Below are 19135 nucleotides of genomic sequence, written 5' to 3'. Positions count from 1 at the left end.
AAGGCCAAGTCATCACCACAAAGGCCTGATAATGAAGTTAATTTGTTCTGCAGCTATTGAGCATGTCTGAAATTTCTTTCCTCTTACTCTGAGTCATAAATATACCATTTTATGCCAGGCTTAAGCAATTTAGATTTGAAAATTCTATCAATCAAATCAGTCTAGTCAGCTCTCTCTGCCTCAGCTTCCACACCTGACATGAATGTGTCAGGACACCAGGAGAATGAGATTTATTTTAGCTCCTAGGCTCCATGGGACAACCAAAATACACCAGATCACCACATGGCACAAAGTACTATTGGCCAATGGATCTCTGAAGGGCAGAAGTGGTTGTACCAGCCAACCCACCATCCACAAGGCCCTTTGAGAAATGCTGGACTCTCCCAATACACACATCTCAAAGTGCTCTGCAGCATACTTTTTTTCTTTTCACAGCTGGTCAAACAGTCACCAAATGGCTTAAATCTGTTGCCTAAGACAAAATGTTAAACAAGTGGCAGAGCTGGGCATGAAAGCTAAATCTTTCTGCAAACCAGTATGTTTTGTGCTGTATTTAGGGAGAGAGTTTTTAACAACACAGTATGTCAACGTCCTAACCCATTCCTTGCTGACACAGATAAAGGAGAGACAGCACAAGGGACAGAAGGTCCTACTGAAATGAAAAAATCCTGCTCACCATGCATTCGGTTGCTGGTCTGGAAACCTTCATCCTCTTTGTTAACTGTGGCTGGTTCTAAGCAGAAGGTGTTTATATTCTCATCAAGGTACCAGCTGAAGTTTTCATCTACAATGCTAAACATCAGGGCAAAAGCGTTAGCAGCACCAGTCCCTTCTATTGAAGTCTCATCTGCAGTTCCTAAATTGCAAACGAAAAGGAAAGTGATAAAAAAAGCTTTGGAGGGGATTGAATTTAGAAGTGACAACGACTTTGGAGCACTCAAGGAAATACTGTGCTCAGCCCATGATCTATAGGGCAGGATGAATCTCACCTAATGTTGCCGTTCTAAGATCTCTTGACCCCCCTCCAACAGCATTTGAACAGACAAGACCTGGACTGCCTCCAGAAGTCAGTTCATCTCATCTAGGTCAAGTTGATATTTTAGGATCTCTTTGGTTTGACATAAGCACAAGTACCTGCCAATATCTGTGGTCCCATTTTCCCCACCTTTGGCCCACTCCCCCCAGCCCTGCCCTTTAGTCAGTGTTAGTGTCTGTGTGCCTGCACAGTGAGGGAGATCACGGGCTGGATCCAGACAGAAACCAGTGACATTTTTCTTCACCAGGAATTAATGGGAGGCAAGTGGTAGCCTGCATTTCTGTTGCATTGAAGAGACTGGTGAACCATGCCCTCATAATGGCCACCTGAATGTGCCTCACTCTCCATGGACTAACGAGGAAGCCTCAACAATTATCTAGGACTAGATAGTTAAGTTTTAAAAGGCTGAAGGCAGGATGAATATAATCTATTCAGGCTAAGTTCAGTATCATTACCTGAGTGACCATTTGGGGAACAACCTGAGACTATAAGAGCGGCAATACTGAGTAGTCTATTATTAACCATTGGCAGGTTCAGACTTCATCTAATCATCCAGTCTACCTCTAAACCCATGAAAACTTTTGCTTCTCCTGTCTCCTACGAGAAAGAGCCTGAGAGCTTTGCTGTCAGTCCCCTAAGGAGCCACCTACCACCACTGGACAAAGGACTACAGCAGTAGCATCATGCAGATATCCACCTTGATGAATTCAAGATCGAACACACAGATAACCTGGCTTTTCAGGCTGGGATTGTTTGGAATGTGTTATTTCCTAGCTTCATGTATTATTGCGTAGTTATCGGTTCATTTTTATATATTTGGGCAGTTCTGCAGATTTCAAAGGCCCTCCAGGAGAATAAAAGTTGGAGACATTTTAATTGTGTGAGTTAAGCTGGAGACCAGGCCTATCCTTTCCACGTTGAAGTCTTTCTCTTCTTCATATATAAAACCTGCTTCACTTCTATGTTCTGTATATAAAATCAGGGCTGATTCTGTACTGTGGGAGGTACTGGAAAGAGGTGGCAGAGTTACAGATGCCCAGAGGGAGAGGGTGTGATGGTGTGATGGCTCAGCTGATAGAGGGGAGAGAGTTCCTGATGGCTCCAGCACAAAATTATCAGGCTGTAAAGTACATGGGACAGGCTGCCACCTCAGCTATTCAGCACACATCCTCATATGGTTGTGATACACAACTTGTGAGCAAAAATAAATATATAATCTGTATCGGGAAAAAATTACAAAGAACTTTGGGGCTTCAAATATATAAATGCCAATGATGAAGTCACCTGCCCAGCCCTAATTTAATTTCCTGGGAAATGAGTCCTTTACCTGTCCTGAAATATTCCCAGTTGGGAAATATTTATTTTTGGTCTTGGCCATGACCAGCTGGCCACAGAGCATGCTGCCGTCCCTCCACCAGCCAAGGCAAATCTCTCATGAAGCCAAAGGGGAGCAGGAAGGGGGTTGTCCCAGAGCTACAATACCTACCCTGGGATGCTCCTGGAATGGCCCAGCTATTCCTTGCCCCTTTTTATGGGCTATGTAGGGATAGACTTTAGACCATCATGTTTATACCTGTAAGCAAAAATGACTGTTAAGATGCCAAGCTTGGCAGAGGGGCTTGCTTTATCAGTGTTTCTAGTTCAGTACCTTTTTTACAAACCAGCAGTGGCCCAATTAAACCAGATGCAATATCTCTTGGTGTGTCAATGTGAGAATGGTAAATCCAAGTCAAGCAGTCTGAGTCTGCCAAAGTTGGGGAATAATCTTTCCTTACTGGCCATGTGTATGTGTAATTTCCACCGGGAACAACAAAGTCGTCCTCTTTGCTTTTACCGCCAGTTCCATCAGGGTAAAGTGCTCCTAATACATTAAAAGGAAAAAGGAAGATTTTAGCCCCCCCCTTAACAGTTTTCCTTCAATAAATGTGTAATTTCTTCTATTTTATTACAGATTTATATATTAATAACAGCACTTACAAGTACAGAATCACTGAGAAGTTGTCAAAAATCTCAGGTAAAACCATCCAAAAAAATTGATAGTTAAAATCCATTACTTATCAGTACACAAAGCTTTAAAAATGTATTAACAGGCACTATTTTTTCCTTAGCTCTTTACTCTCATGTCATCTACACATTTTGCCAGCTAACATTGTGCATCTTCTCACAGAAAACTGATGAGAGTAATGAATGTAAGCAAATCCATACAGTCCTCTAACCAAAATACACATGCATAGCTTTGGGATTCTGAAAATTAAATCATGTCTGTTGTAGCCCTATAGAGAGGAAAGCATTTACTTTTAAGAACTCCAACCATTCAAACAGGCTAGAAGTAGAAGAAAGGAGGGAAGATGCTTTGGTGACTTATAATTCAGGAAAGAAATTCAGGAATAAAACCCCACCTAACCTGTTTAGTACTGTTTTTATCCCAGGCGTCAAAGGTTTGTGGCAAAAGGTTTTAAGAGACGAGACTGTTCCTGGTTTTAGTCATCAGCTGCAATTACTGATGAGTTTATGAGGGGGTGATCTAAAGTCCTTTGATGTCAATGTCCAGAACAATAAATACTTGGACAAACTTTTAGCCATCATATTAGCTACTCCAGGGGAAAAGGAGAGGAAAAGGCAAACCAACTTTTACCTTCAGAGTCCTTGTCATAGAAGACCCCATGTGGATGCACAGAGTATGGGCGGGAAGCAAAGTTTTTTAGATGGACAATAAAGACATCCTCTTCTTCTGCCTTCAGGACTGGCCCCAGGAACCCCAGCCAGGCTGCTTTGGGGATCTCCTGGGAGTAAGTGTCATCTGTGAACTGCCTGAAAATAGCCTTTTTGTACACACGTCCTATCCGGTTGGCTCCTCTTGTCACATAGACACTTGCAAACCTGGTGTTGGGAAGGGAAAATAATTTAGACTCCTTTAAAAGCTGATCAAATAACTGGTGCTTAGAGTGCAGATAAATAGTTCCTTTGGACATATCACATAACTGGTGGAATAAAAGCTGAGGAGTAAACCTGGACAGTGCTAGCAGGATCCACATCCCTTTCTGTACAGTAACAGTCATCCTACTTGCAGGTCTGGTCTTCAGCACAGTTACTACAAGTCTTCACTTGAGGATCAGCCACTCAGGTCTTTCTGTACAGTTTTAGCAGTTTCTACTTCTTTTGAAGGTTTGAAACCTCACATCTGAAAGATGACTGTTCAGAAGGAAAGGAAAACCAAATCAAGTTTTTCCAAAAGCAAATAAGAGTGATTCTAATCAACTAGTTTGACACCCCAGAAGAGTAGCATGAAATATTTTTTTGCATGAAATGCATCATTTCTACATTTCAGAGGCTATGTTTATAGCAACTTCAGGTGATGGAGAACCCATCATATGGTCAGTGGTTGACATATTATAGCTATTAAATACCTACTCTCTTTGAATCCTCAATTGCATTTCTAGTCTAATATCATCTAGCTCCACACTCCAACCACTGGTTCCCATCAAGCCCTTTCTGAGATCAAAGAAGCCACATACCATCAAGAGATTCTTTTCTATGCAGGCACTTGCAGAAGTTGTAATTAATTGACTAAATTGCCTCCTATACCCATGTTCTGGACAAACCAAGTACACTGACATTCTTTATGCCATAAATCTTTCCTGAAGCTCTTTTCTGAAAGCCTTCCAATATTTCTCTATCTCTTTTGAAGTCTGAACTCAAGAACTTCAATATTTCTTACACAAGTGGGAATTAGCTTTGCCCTTTTAACTATAGCATCATACTGGCAGCCCATGTTCATCCCATCCATTATGATACAAAATCTTTTCTTACTTCTCTCCAGGTTACAGCTGACAAGTATGATACACTTCCTTATCCCTAAATATCCCACACGAAGAGGGTAAAAATGAACCCCTTTGCTACACAGCCAGCAGTGGACTGTATGACCAATTCCACCATACCTGACTGCATAGTTTTTGCATCCCTCAAAGGTTGTTTGAACTTTTATGCTTCCTAACAAATTCATTAAAAAGCTGAGCTAAATTTTCCTGAAGGATCATTGGAAGAAATATAGCAATTTCATATTTATAGTGAGTTTTTGCGACTTGCCAGTTCAACTGCTTGAACCCATTTTCTTTAGGTGCTTTAGTACAGTTTTGTACAGTGTACAAGAACCTGAGTGTTGGATGTCACACGAGTTGAAAAGTATGAGTTGCTAGAATTTCTCCACCATAAGATCCACTACCCCCTCTTTTCAAGCTATCTCTGCTTGATGCCATAACTCATAACATCATTACAACTCTGTGGCCACTGTCTAAACTAGATCCATGAAGTGATCCAGATGAAAAAGCCTCCAAAAAGAATGCCTTTTCTTCTGAAAAATGTGCTTTATAACAAGCCGTGAGCTATTTTGGCACAAATGAAAACATTGTCAAGGATATTGCCGTGGCAGAAACATGGCTAGGATGGAGGGGAAGGGGCAGAAGCTTCTCAGTCTGCTTCTTCACAGAATAACATGTCAAATAAATACGTTCCAAAAGTGTGGTTAAGGAATGAGTTGCCAAGAAGTCTGGATTTTCAGTGAAGTAGCAGGTCTGAGGTAAATGTGTGCACAGCAAGACCTGGCAAGTCACACCATGCTCACCAAGAAGATACCTTCCACTGCCGGGGGGGGGAAAGCTGCTACAAGAACCTTTACCACAGAGTAGTAGGTGTTGTCAGTAGTAGTGCAGTGTAAATGCACATGCTTCCTTACCTCATGGCGGTGTATTGATGTGGCTATGCCCTAATTCGAATTATAAAGTGATTTTTTAAATGGTTTGTAATGTTTTCTCTAGAAATAAAAATCAAATAGATTTTTTTTTTTAGAAAGTACTTATTTTCAAGACATATTTTTCATTTTCATCAGCCACCAAATATTTCAAGTGAGATGCTGCAGTGGCACTGTGCTTTCCCCATGATGACAGTGCCCTTATGCCCTTGGCTTTCTGTACAGACAACATTGCACATTATTCCATAACTTCACACTTCTGGGATACACTGTCTCTTCAGCAGAAGGAGAACTGTACCCCAGAAAAGTGCACTTCTTGGTCAGGCTTTGTCAAATGCTTGAAGTGAGCCTAACTCCTTTAAATGCATAGGTCATGGATCTCAAGATCCAGTTAGGTACAGAAGTTCAAGAAAACACCCTGAGAAAACCCTGTAGGTTTAGGCACCAGAGACTTTCTCGGTGCCTAAAGCCATGCTGTAGCATTTCTGTTGGTTAGATCTGTGCTTGTCTCCTAGTTAAAGCCATCTAGGAGTCAGGAAAATATGTCTTTTTAGTGCCAGTTTTCTGAAAGGCTTTCAGACATCCTCCACCTGTTCAGAGCTGCAGAGCCCACTGTCAAGGCAATAAGTATCAAGGCTGGTCACAAGGTGATGCTCTTCTGTGCAGGGCATGAAGCAATGCAAGAGCCGTGGAGCCAGAAAGGGATCACAGCATGAAAGGAACAACCTGGTCTATTGGCCCCGGTTGATTTTGGGGTTTGTTTAATCTTTGTCAAAAGAATAAAACCAATCAACTCTGGGAGACAAATCCTACATGCCACTGATGCCCTTGCTGTTGTGTTAGACTCTGGCTCTTTCATAGCTTCTCTTCCTTCTAGATCCACACTCTCCAAAGGGCAGAAGAGTTTCCTACCCAAAATGTCCTGATGTTTGGGAGTTTCTTGGAGTGCAGACACTTCAGCCTCACTCCTCCTTCTGTCTGGGAGGGGTGGAGCCCAGTTCTTCTACCTATACAGAGACATGTATTTTCAGCACATCCTTTTGATTGCCCTCGGTACCCGAGAACAGAGCACACTGATTGTTGTGAGTCCCACCCTAAGGTGTCCAGGCTGCCCCATTTCATCCAGGAAGTCTTTTGGGTGCCCACCTCAGCCTTGAAAGTAGCTGGTAGCTCTGTGTCTCTTCACAAGTGTTGCTGTGCTGCACATTAGCGTGCTCAAAGTCCTTTGCAGAAAGACTACCCACACTGGAGCTAATGGTATCAGCTGTAGGAAACTCCTAGAAAGGATGCACGGGTGTGAATGACTTCTGCTCTGCACTGCCAGATGTCTGGATCATAGGCATGTAGCCACACTGTAGGGCCGGTACCTCTACCCAGTGCCGCGGTGCACCCAGCAGATGTGTCAGAGGGAGCTGGCACAGGCTCAGTGCCATGGCCCCTGCTGCTTCACCAGTGGGACACAGAGGTTTCCCTCCATCCCTCTTCTTTCTCTCGGTGAGAGCTTCTTCTCAGTGGTCCATGAAGTCTTTGCTGCCAGTGCCATTCAAACCAACGTGTCTCCCATCTCACAGTTCCTTACCACCCATATCCAGAGTCTCTTTGAGATTTTCTCAGCTTCAGGATAGTGTCCTGCTGACCTTAATCTCCTGTCTTTGACAATTCTCAAACACCATTCCCTGTCTTCTTTTGATGACGTCTGCTTCCTTGGGAAACACTTAATATTTTCTGTCATTGAGTTAAACTTCCCCTTCAACTGCATCTTCTGCTTCATTCTTTCCCACTCACTGACTTTCCAATATACTGTTGCAGCAGTGGCTTCTCTAAATGCTGTGTGGTTAAACACATCCAGTTCTCTGAATCTGCCTTTGCCTCTTTCTTCCAGTGGTCACAATGTGCCTGTTCTACTGGGTGCCCCCTGTCAAAATGTCTCCTATCTGTTATTCATCTCTTGTTGCATAAAGACAAAACTTTTCCCTGCTTTGTCATGCTCCCCTACTTACTTCAACTACTTCATGCTCCTGGTGGCTTTGTGGTATCACTGCTTGAACCTCTTCCATCTTCCTGGTCTTGTGCAGATGTAAAAGCTGCTGTTCTAAATCTTGACTATCTCCCTCTACCTCAGTTGTCAGTCTGCACTTTATGTGCAGAAAGTTGTGATGATCAGCCATTCCTACTTTCTTACAGGAAAGAATACTCCACCCTCTGGAGCTGCACCCATGCAAGCTTCCTAAATCCTCTCCTTCTGCTCCAGTCAGGACAGTCTTGAGGTCACATACAGAGCTAAGCAGGCTTGTGAATCAGGGCATAAGAAATCTTGTTCAGCCCAGGAAAGCCATGCAAATCCTGCCTTTCTTTCTGTAACTGATTTCATTTTGCCAGTTGGGCACTCTTAGCAGTTCTTAAGCTCCAAGAAAAGCTGGCAATGCACATGAGTAGGGCAGGGAGTTATTAATGGGAAGTTAACTCTAATTCCTCAAAATAAGTACAGACATAAGTACAATTACAGACATCCATCTCTCCGCAATGACAAGCACTATGACTCTTCCAAATGAGAGCAAGAGTAGATTCTACTTCAAATCAAGACTAGACATGCAGATAGTCTGCCATCTCAGGATAGGACCACGAGTTAGGGTGGGACCATCAGTTAAATGTAATTTCTACACCTTTTTCTTTTATCACACAGAATAAGTATTTTGCCAACATTTTTACCATGTTTATGTTACCTTTGATCTTAAGCAGCAGAGCTACAACCTAACAGAGGTTATTTTTTTCAAGAGATGCTTACATGAATACTATGTTACAGTGTGCAATAAGAAATGGAAAGAGCTACATGTTGTGCACGGCCAAACAGACAGCTCCTTGGTAGACTTGAACCAGATCCCCCGCTGATATAATTTCAAAGCTGGCTGAGTTGGTTTGCCACTGTAGTCAACATTGAAAAATCAGCACTTTGAATGACTACCAGATGTGGAGACCAAAATTTTCTCCTGTGGTTAACTTGCCAAAGAGCCACTGTATGCTCCTGGGTGCAACTGTAGGCAAATACAAACTTTCCTTTATTACCATTGTTCCACTAAAGTCCCATCGATTTTACACTGGCAACCATTTAAACACCTGTCTTCATGGGTTTGTTCCCTACAATCTGTTGGTGGTGAAACCTTCCTTAACCTCTACCCTCTTCACATACTCTATGGCTGGTTTTATAACGGTTTTGCTTTCCTCAGCTCCCCATTTTCCCTGTGGCTCAAGTAACCCAGGACAGTGCCCATGGCTCCAGGCTGCCCCCATCATTTTAACCCCTGGGTCATGTAGCCTGTTCAGGGTAAGCCTCTGCCAAACCACGGCTCCCCTGGTAAGGCTAATGCAACGTCTGTGCCAGAGGGATGGCCAGTGGAGGGGGAAGAGGAGTTCCAACTCACATTTGTAGATGGTGCCCTGGCCACAAAGCATCAAAACCCAAAAGTTGTGTGTCCTCAAAAATGAAAGTCACAATGTCCTCAGAGGATGTTTTAGGCCTTTTCTGACCCACACAAGCCACAGAAGAGGTCAATCAAATCCATAAAATCTTAGATGAAGCTCTGAGGTGTCGCTGGTTAAGTGTGGCTATCATGGTTTTTCCCCTAGAATAAACTTCTCCTTCCCCTGAACTCAATAACAAAACTCCTGTTGGGCTTCATTAGAGCCAGGATTTCACCTTGAATGCCCTTTTGATGTTGACCCTTCCCACAATGATCATCTCCGTTGATGCAATTGGGTCATTTGGCCGCATGATGACTCAGCCATTAGTTTAGCATCTGTGACGACAGTTTCATTGTCATTTATCTGGGTGGGATCTCCTCATAGGCAAATTGCACAAACTGTGTTTGATGCTGTGGTAACAAAAAACACCCGTTAGTGTTGGTGGGTGCAAGACTTGGCCCAGATAAATGTAGGATTGATGGCCTAAAGAGAAGAGATGAGCTGTTACATCAGGCAAAACTTAATAACATCTACCACCAGCAGAGCAAGATTTAAGTGTTCATCTTATAAACTAGTACAAAATTAATTTAAAGGGATTATCAACCAAACTCTAATCCTGAGGGCTGAGCCACAATAGGAAGGAAAAGACTGATGTATGTCAAGCCACAACACCTAGGTGTATTTTTCTCTTGAAAGGCCATTGCCTATGTGACCACTAAAGGGAGAAGGCAATGTCTGAGCTTACCCTCCCACTGCAGCAATATTTATGCCCTAACCCACAAAATCTCACTGGGATCTGCAGCACATCCAGCAGCACTGACAGCACCATGCACGCTGTGTGTCCAGTCCACCATGGCTTAATGACGTCAATTCTTTCACCAGTTATATCAGGTAGGAGGGGATGTTGAACACCTTCCCAGCTCACCCCTACTCAATGGCCGTAATCTGGATCTGTGCTTTCCAAAGTCCTGTATGCTTCAGAAAATGACAGCTTAATTTTTGAAGGGAGAACCAAGAGTGAAATGTCTTGGTTTCATTCATAACAGTCCAAATTAAGAGAATGAGCGGAACAGCTTGAGGCTCAAGTAGACAAGAAAAAATGGCAGAGATGAACAGCCTCGTTACTCCCTTTACAAAAGAAGCACTGATGCACAGCAAGGTACTTGCTCTGTGCAAGCAGCAGGCTGGCCCTTGAGCACTGCAGCAGCACAAGGCCCAATAAAAATTAGCATCCAAGCAGAATAGTTATGTTAACACAGGGCTGCGTTTGGGTTAATCAGCTCTGACGAGAGGCAGCCTTTTAGCTCACACCCAGGGAGGTGCTGATGCAGCTCTGTGGCTCCTGGCTCAGGAGGCAACTCACTCAAACGCCAGCACAGCGGGAGCTGAGCAGCACGGCTGTGCCTGGTGTCAGAACCAGCTCACCTGATTTCCAGCCCCATGCCTCAGCTACTGAAGTCTTTCTCCTCTTTACTGCTAAAAACTAAAGGCTGAGGAAGGTATTATTTGCTTTGGCACGACAGCATTGAAAATCATCTCTTAAATCTCACTATCTGATCCAGGTAACACAACACTTTCCATTACATGCTGGCTAATTCAGCATTTTTATTAAGTAGTGAAGAATAAGTGGTTTTGATTATATCTCTGTGGGTCAGCCTGAATCAAAGGGAGCGTTCCTTTATGTGTATGCACTGACTCTTTTCAAGATAATCAGTTTGTCTGCAGCTTCTTTATCTTTGCTTCCCTATCAATAAAACTGGGATAGTGCCCCATCAGATGGGTGCTGTGAGGATGCATCACAAGGTGAGAAGTGCTACGCTCAGCGAGCCTGTGCATTGCTGCTTGCAGAACACGGCTGGCTCAAAATGCATTCTTGTCTCTACCTAGGACCTGATCCTTAAACTTTGTTTATGAAACTATGTTTTTTATAATATTCATAAGAATCAATTAATTAGCTGGAAAGTAACCATTAGTATATGGCTGTAAATTTACGTTAGAGGTTATCCTATAGAGCTTAATAGTCAAAATAGCTATTACTGGTTCAGTATTTAGTCCACATGCTTATGCAGATGCACCATTATTCCCAAATACAGCACTTTATTCTGGCTAAACTCAACACAATTTGGAAATGGAGTAAACTGGTTAGAAGAATCACTCCATTATTCTGCACATAGGGAGTTCATCGCAAACAGCTCCCCAGCTTTGAGTGTATAGTCTACCTTAAAATCCTCTGTGGGTAAACCCTTTGGAATTAATATTCTATAATTATTACATTACAACAATGACTGAAGACAGAAGCTATCTTCCCTCCCTGTCGTGCCATGTAAAAGGCATCACACTTATGTCACAGACTTTGAAGTAAATGCGCCACTTGATGTTCAGGGAGCACAAAGTGCAGCCAGCATTAAAAGTACAATTTACAGAACAGATTCCAGTATCTCTATGGCACTGAGGTGGGTTTACAAGTAGCTGCCCTTCACTTAAAGCTGAATTATTTTTAGTGAGGGGTCTTGCAGTTTAGGGAGTGGAGAAAGTTATCCTCTGCTCAAAAGGGTAGGGAAGTGAGAAATTCAAGTGTTTAACACAACTGAAGAATAACCTTTCCAGCAAAGCTTGTTTTCATGGGCTGGGGACAAACTATTACCCTGAATTCTATCTATAAAGGTAACACCTACTGACTTGGATGCTATCTGGGACCTCTAGCTGTTAAGAGCATAAGCAGAAATTTGTGTTGAAAAATTTCTTCGTCGAAAAATTGTGTTGAAAAAAGGCTCTTCCTTGCCTCCTGCTTGTAGCAAAATAATTTCCTTTATGAAATCCAGCTGAGAATAATTCTGAAATTACTGGCCACTAAACAAAATTCCAGCATTGCTTGGGATTTCCTGAAAAGTCAGAAAGGATATTTCCATTTCTAACTCCTGGGATACAGCACTCAGCTCCCAGTGTGCCTCCAGACCTGGTATGGACACCAGGACCTCCTCACTCACTCACGGCTCCCACCCCAACCCCAAGCCTAGACTCAGAGGAAGGACCCCCAAACTATTTCTAGGGTGTCAAACAAAATCAATGAAATCTTAAAAATACCGCCATACTTGTTTGAAGCCCACACTGTAGACAGGCAAGGGTTTGTGCCATCCCCATCCAATGTCCAGGCCAACTCTCCTGGCGTGGGAGGGACACACAGCCAACCCCAGCAATGCAAACACAAGAGCAGATCCCTGTTTTCCACTGGCCGAGGCACATTTCATCACAGCGCTTACCTAAACACTCCAGTTTCAGCACAGGTGATGGCTGGGACTTCAGTGTGACCCTGCGCTGTTGTATATTTAAACACTTATCTACACAGATTTCCTAAATGGAGGTCTCCACAGCTGCATGCATAGGGGGGATATATGAACCATCTACTTGTTTCTCAGTTGTAGGTATTATACACATCTGAATTTTACAATGTCATACCAAGCCCCTCAACTTTTATTGTCTTGCAAGGAAAAAGCATACATTCTTTTTCCAGCTAAACAGTCTTTTGTCTTATGCAAAGAGCTGTGCTTGATTATGGCAAAGCTGAAATTTACCTTTGGAGAACCAGTCCCAGAAATACCTACATCTCCATGAAACACACACGGGAGGAGGGGGATTGAGCCCACTACCTGACACTGTTTTGACAAATATCAGTTCCTGAAAGTCGCCTTCAGACACACACTATCATCTTGCTTAATCAGCCACGATGGAAGGGAAGTCAGCCAAAGTCTACTCTTGCCTTGATGCTGAAATCCTGCCTATGACAACATCATCAGAAGAAAAACAAGGAAAAAGCCATCTCAAGACATTTACAGCAACATTAACCACACTAGTCATTTATTTTTTTTTGGAGCTGTCAACACATCTACGATTTACCAGAGCCCCCAGTAACTTACTTGTCCTCTAAGAGGTTTTGTCCTGTGATCAGATTTTTCCCAGACGGTGCATAGTCCCAGTTCTCTTCCACAATCCCAAGGTAATAGGTTCTGGTCTTTGCTTCCAGCACTGCAAACAGCCAGAGGAACCCCAGAGCACAGAGGCAGCCACCATGCCAGGCAGGAGGCATTTGTACTTGTGATTGTGAGGCTGGCAGCGGGCAGGCAGCAGCAGGATGCACCACAGGGAGCTCACCCCTCCCTCCCAGCTCTTGACAAGTTATAAATAAGGAATGGACAGAGCAAAGCTCCTCCTTTTCAGCAGGTTAGGACTGGGATAGGTAGAGAGCCCGGCTATGCAGAGCAGGGCTAGGGAGGAGGTTGCTGTCATGGCAGGACCTTTGCCAATCCTTTGGTGAATGCATAAATTGCTCACTTACCCAGCCAGGCTAGAGCCAGCTGGTGTCTTTTTGGAAGCCTGGATGGTTTTTTGTCCTCCTTTTTTCAGACTAGGTGGTGTAGCATGCTGGGGCAAGGGTTGGTTTTTTGTGTTTTTGCATTTCATGTCAAAACTTCCTTTCTTTTTATTTTTTTATTTTATTTTAACTCCTTTATCATGCCTGTGATTTCTGAAGCTACTGTCTTGCTGCCTTCATAGGGTTCCTTCAATGGCATAACACCAGGTTATAATCAAGCATTATCAGAGAGAGAAAGAATTTGCCAGTACCTCTGACCCATTCATTAAGGCTGCAAGTGATCTGAATATATTCAGTTTTAGAGTGCTGAAAATGAGGCCCTTTTTTACAAACATTTCTGGAAGTTAGAGCCTTTGTAAATTCTTTCCATTTGGACACTAAAAATTGAGGCACACAAAAATAGCCCTTTTATTAACCTTGGTAATTTACATGCCCATGTGGCTCTCTAGAAAAGCAGTCCCTCCTTAATAGTTTAACTTCCTCTAAGAGGAAATCTCTATTACCATCCTGCCAAAGCCAAGTGTAAATCTATTGGAGTATGACTTGATAGGATATTCTAAGCCACTGAGGAAACATTCCCAAAAAAATCACTTAGGTGGCAAGAAACTTTGCAAAATCATATTGCTCTCTTACTAATTTTTAGCCAACTAAAGACATAAAAAATGGAATACAGCATCACTTTTGAGACTCATTGCAAGCTTTAGCAGTTGCAAAATTCCCCTTTCAGCTCCAGACCATCTGACCTCTTCTCATTGAAGCTAATGGTTACTCATGGCTTAGGGTTGCAACACGCTTTACAAACGAATATGGTAGCTACAGGTTTAATGTTGTCAGTGTCCTGGTTTCAGCTGGGACAGAGTTAATTTTCTTCTTAGTAGCTGGTGCAGTGCTGTGTTTTGGATTTGGTGTGAGCAATGTTGATAGCAGAGTGATGGTTTTGGTTGTTGCTGGGTGATGTTTATACTAAGTCAAGGACTTTCTAGTTTCTTGGGCTCTGCCAGCAAGAGGGCTGGGGGGGCACAAGAAACTGGGAGGGGGCACAGCTGGGACAGCTGACCCAAACTAGCCAAGGGGATATTCCATACCATAGAATGTCGTGCTGAGTATATAAACTGGAGGGAGTTGGCTGGGGTTGGCCGATTGCTGCTTGGGGACTGGCTGGGCATGTCAGTGGGTGGTGAGCAATTGTATTGTGGATTGCTTGGGTGGGGGTTTTTTCCCTTCCCTTTGGACTTTATTCCTCTCCCCTTCATCCCCCCAAGGCACACAGATACACAGAGTATCTTACTAAAGAAGCTTTCAGTTTCTTTAGGCTATGCTTTGAAACTCCTCAGCTATGAGGACTGAAAGCCCACTATACATGGGTAAGGATACAGACAATCACAAATGGTCAGCTTAATGTGGCTGCAAAAGTAAGAGTCCCTCAGCTGTAAGCTTCTCTCTGATACATGTTGTTGTTCATTATCTCAAGTCAGTTAATTGATGAACAATAAGGAGGAGAAGTGATAGGACAATGCGGATGTACAGGGATTGGGATCCTCAGAAGCAGCACCCACAGACTTCCTGATAACCTTGAAGATCTTGCTCATCTCTTCATTATTCTGCTGCCCAACCACTTTGCCTCTCATGTCAGCCTATATCCTCTCTTCCAAAGTACTGAGACTTAAAAATCATCTTCCTTTTCCACTGCTTTGTTGTGTCACTTAGTTACTCAAATGATGCAAACTAATAGTGCTGTTATTCTAAAAGGTGTAATTAGAAAGCAAAAGAAAAGGCAATGACTGCAGGACAGGCAGAGGCTTTGCCAGCCAGTGGCACAGTTGCCAAACATGTAACTGTGTGGTGGGGCTGATGGGCTAGTTGATGCGCTAGGAAGCTGTGAAAAGGCTAAGGTGACACTTGGAGGTTAAGAGGATCCCACTGTGATCACTGCAGCGTCCTGCGGTGAACACTTCCATTGCCCAGAGTAGCTGTTCTGAGCCCAAGCAAGTTACAAACTTCATCTTCTGTCACTGAAGCGCATGAGTTTACAGAACTAGGTGCCTGTTATGCAAATATTAATTGTCGTAAAGTAGTAAGGGGGTTGCATTTGAATAGGAAATACATTTATTTAGAGGGTAATGTGCACTTTGAATGAGATTGTGTAGAGTTCTATTGCTTGTATCAGCCACTCGCAAGGCATTAGAGATATTTAAAGGCCATGTACAGGGCCAATTTCATCCAGACAGTTTTGCTTTTTTGGAACGAAAGAATTCTGTTATAAGTTTAACATAAATCGATATGCATGTGGACTCATATAACTCAAGTGCATGAAGCTAACAGGGAATAGGAAGGGGGAGTGTCCAGTTCTGAGCTGGCATCTGAGTGCACTATAGTAATTTAAATAATAATAGTGCTATGTCCTAGTTTTTCTATTGCTTCTCATGCACCCATGATTGGGTCCTGGTTGCTTTCTTGCTAGAACAACTATTCAAAATTCAAATACGAAGTTAATTTCTTTGTCTATTACTGTAAAAAATTATTTGTGTAACAGGAATAATGTGTGGGCATTAACACCCTATATCAGCAATGTGTTGTAAGTCTGGTAAACGCCTTAGCTTGGCTTCAGCATTTACTAGATCTGGCAACTTGTATACCCTTTTGCATCCACACATTAACACTTAATTACCTTGTCACATCATTAAACCCAGGCACATTTACATTCCGGAGAGGTGTTGTGGGCATGACTCAGAAAAAGATGAAAGAACAGCTGTTTTGCCCTTGCATCAGGAAAATTTCTGGGAAGCTCCCCTTCGGCACTGAAGTAATGGGATTATGTTTGTCGCTTTGTTCAGGATCCTTTCAGCAAAAGGATTGGATACTGGCTCCTCTGAGACTTTCTGTCCCTCTGAAGGCTAAAATTATTGCATGGCTGGGTTTTGAAGTTTCGTAATGAGGAGCAACGTCCTTAGGTCTGAAGAGCGAACATCTTGAGCACCAGTTTGTGAATGAGCCCTGAAATATCACAATGGAGCTTTCTTTTGAAGTACATCAGGAATGATTGCAACAATTAGCTTAAGTTGATCCACTAAAGCCCAGACTTGTGCCAACTCATGTTAACGAATTAACTAGAATACCCATGTCAACCTGGCGATGGCCATAAGGTCAATGAAGACAGATGTTGGATGTGCTGATCTTCTGCAGTTCCTTGAAATTAGGCGACATGAGTTCAGAAATGAGCACTTTATTCAGACTGCCTACTACTGAAAGCCAGCTTGCATTGAGCAGATGATGAGCTGATGCTCAGGCAGATTTGACTACCCTGTTCCCTCTGCTTCTTCTGGATAGCAGTAGAGTTGCCATTCATAGACACACCTTCCTGGTCCCTCTGCTATGTTGGTTTGTGTCTGCATTGCAATCCAGGTTGGGGAATCAGTCTACTTGTTTCCAACATAAGATTACCCTCAGCTGGTATTGCCATCAGACCTGGAGCTGTGTCTTTAGTGACCATCCAAGGTGACAGAGTGTCTGTGGTAAAGCTGGGAACTGAATTACACCCTCCCAAATTTCACATCACTCTTTTAACTAAGCCATCCTCCCCCTTCATCAATTTTCCCAAACTCTCCAGCCACGAACATATATTAAATACAAAAGCCCCAAAGTACATCTGGGGAAAACAATTTCTATTGCACTTTCTAATAATTTTCTGAGTTGCAGCAGTAGTGAGCAGGAGGTAAACCTCATGTTATAGCCTTAGATACTCACGCAAGGTGTCTATGAAATACTTGAATCTTTTGAGTTCATAGCGGTACACTGGAAATCTCAAAAACCACCTGCCCTCCAAGGCATTCACCACTTCTGTTTGCAGTTCTGGATGGGACTTTGGTGAGAAAGGTTTCCTTGCCATATACAGCACTTCCCAGGAGTACTCCAAGTTTGTGCACTGAAACTGTTAGAGGCAGAAAGACAAAAAAGCTGCTGAAACCACAAGAATAACAAGGATCAGTGATCAATAAGGATATTAGAAGGGCAGCTGTAACCCTATTGCAGGTGGGCCAATGTGGACCTGACTCCCATCTGCCCAGAAGTCTCTGTGGCAGGATGGAGACTGAACCCAGCCCTCCAGATTCCCGCGTCAGAGCCTGCATGGCTCCCTGGCATTGCCCTCCAGCCATTTGGGCTCAGTCCATGCATCCAGCTAGGGTCACAATTGGAATTTTACCACAACAGTTGTCTGAAGATCATTAGGGCAGAATAATTTTCTCTGTATATCCCTGTGCAGGCGGTCTCCTTGCCGAACAGCTGCCTTGGTATATTACCTTTTGTGGAAAAATCTTGAGCCAAGGTGTAAAATGGAGGAGAGGGCTCCTGCTATGTCAGAACCAGCCCACAGATCCTTTCTTTTCCATCATGGGTCTGAGCCAAATCATTTATCTGCCACACTGGTGACAAAGGATGATACCATAGCTGAATTTAGACTCTGGAGAAACTAATTATACGTTGGAAAAAAAGTCACTTAAATTCAAAGATTGTAAAGGCGTTCAATGAGAAGCAAGGAATTTAACAGTGTACCAAAAGGACCTGCAAGTTTGAAGAGATTAAAATAAATTGCCAAATAGGCTGGGCAAGTGAAATGTGTTCAGCCTCAAAAGCCATTGAAGCAAAGCTAAAAAAAAGGAAGTTTTGATTCTAATTAAGAGAAGCTTCTTGCATGTGGTAACTCATGTAATATCTGCACTGTTAAAACAAGGCTAATACCTCGACAGAACTTCAAGGTATATTATTTAAGGGTTACTATGGAGCTGCCCATTGCAGCACCTAACAAACATGAAAGAGCTTAACTTTACGTCATCACTGTGGGGCAGAGCATGTTTATTAACCCTATTATACAAATGAGGAAAGGGGAAGGCTGGGTAACTTCCAGGTGCTTGCGCAGGAAGGCAGCCTGGTCTCCTGGCTCCCCGTCCAGCACTGGAAGAAGAACAGCCCTCCTGCCCCACCACCTTCCCTCTGAGCACGAGGGTGCTGGAGACCAGGGTCTCGTTGGACTTTCACTGTTTGTGGGAGCGATGCTGTGACCTGGTTGCATGGCAAAACCCTTTCACACCCACCTTTTCTGCCTGCTGGCAGGAGGGCCAGTGCCCAGGTCCACCTCAGGTCTCCCCTGAGCAGCTCGGCTGCTTGCCCAACCTCCTCCAGCCTCCCTGCAGGCATTATGGGATCCTCTTCCATCACGTCGCGCGGCACTGACCTAGTTACTCTAGAGGAAATGTGGCCCTTTTGTTTTCTTCTTATGAGATCATTGTCCCATTTTCTCTCTGGGTAAATAGGGGAGTTGTGGTAAAAAACCCCAGCAGTGGAAAAGTAACTGGGACTATTTAAAGCAGGTAGCAGAAAGGAAGGTATCAAGCATTGCGGGAAGAAAAGAAAGAAGTGATGTGATTGCATCTGCACAAGTGGCTTTCAAACTGTTGCAACCTCATGTCTCCCAGGCAAGCCATCCCCAAGAGGGTTATAAACTTCCCATCAGGCTGGTGACACTTTG

General features: G+C 43.4%; 1 protein-coding gene across 1 annotated transcript in view; it reads right to left on the bottom strand.

Moving 5' to 3' along the window:
• HEPHL1 (hephaestin like 1) overlaps positions 1 to 13326 on the bottom strand; it is a 36155-nt gene extending 22829 nt beyond the window's left edge. Inside the window, exons 1-4 of the mRNA XM_037377252.1 lie at positions 13157 to 13326; positions 3672 to 3916; positions 2685 to 2897; positions 677 to 856 (exon numbers count right to left, since the gene is read on the bottom strand). Coding sequence (XP_037233149.1) covers positions 677 to 856; positions 2685 to 2897; positions 3672 to 3916; positions 13157 to 13326 — 808 coding nt within the window. The remainder of the gene's footprint in view (positions 1 to 676; positions 857 to 2684; positions 2898 to 3671; positions 3917 to 13156) is intronic.
• Positions 13327 to 19135: the final 5809 nt, after the last annotated feature.

Source organism: Falco rusticolus, chromosome 2 (assembly GCF_015220075.1).
Source record: "Falco rusticolus isolate bFalRus1 chromosome 2, bFalRus1.pri, whole genome shotgun sequence".
NCBI classification, from domain to species: Eukaryota; Metazoa; Chordata; class Aves; order Falconiformes; family Falconidae; genus Falco; species Falco rusticolus.
Note: the sequence above shows the minus strand (reverse complement) of the source record. Positions and strands in the feature narration are given on the sequence as shown.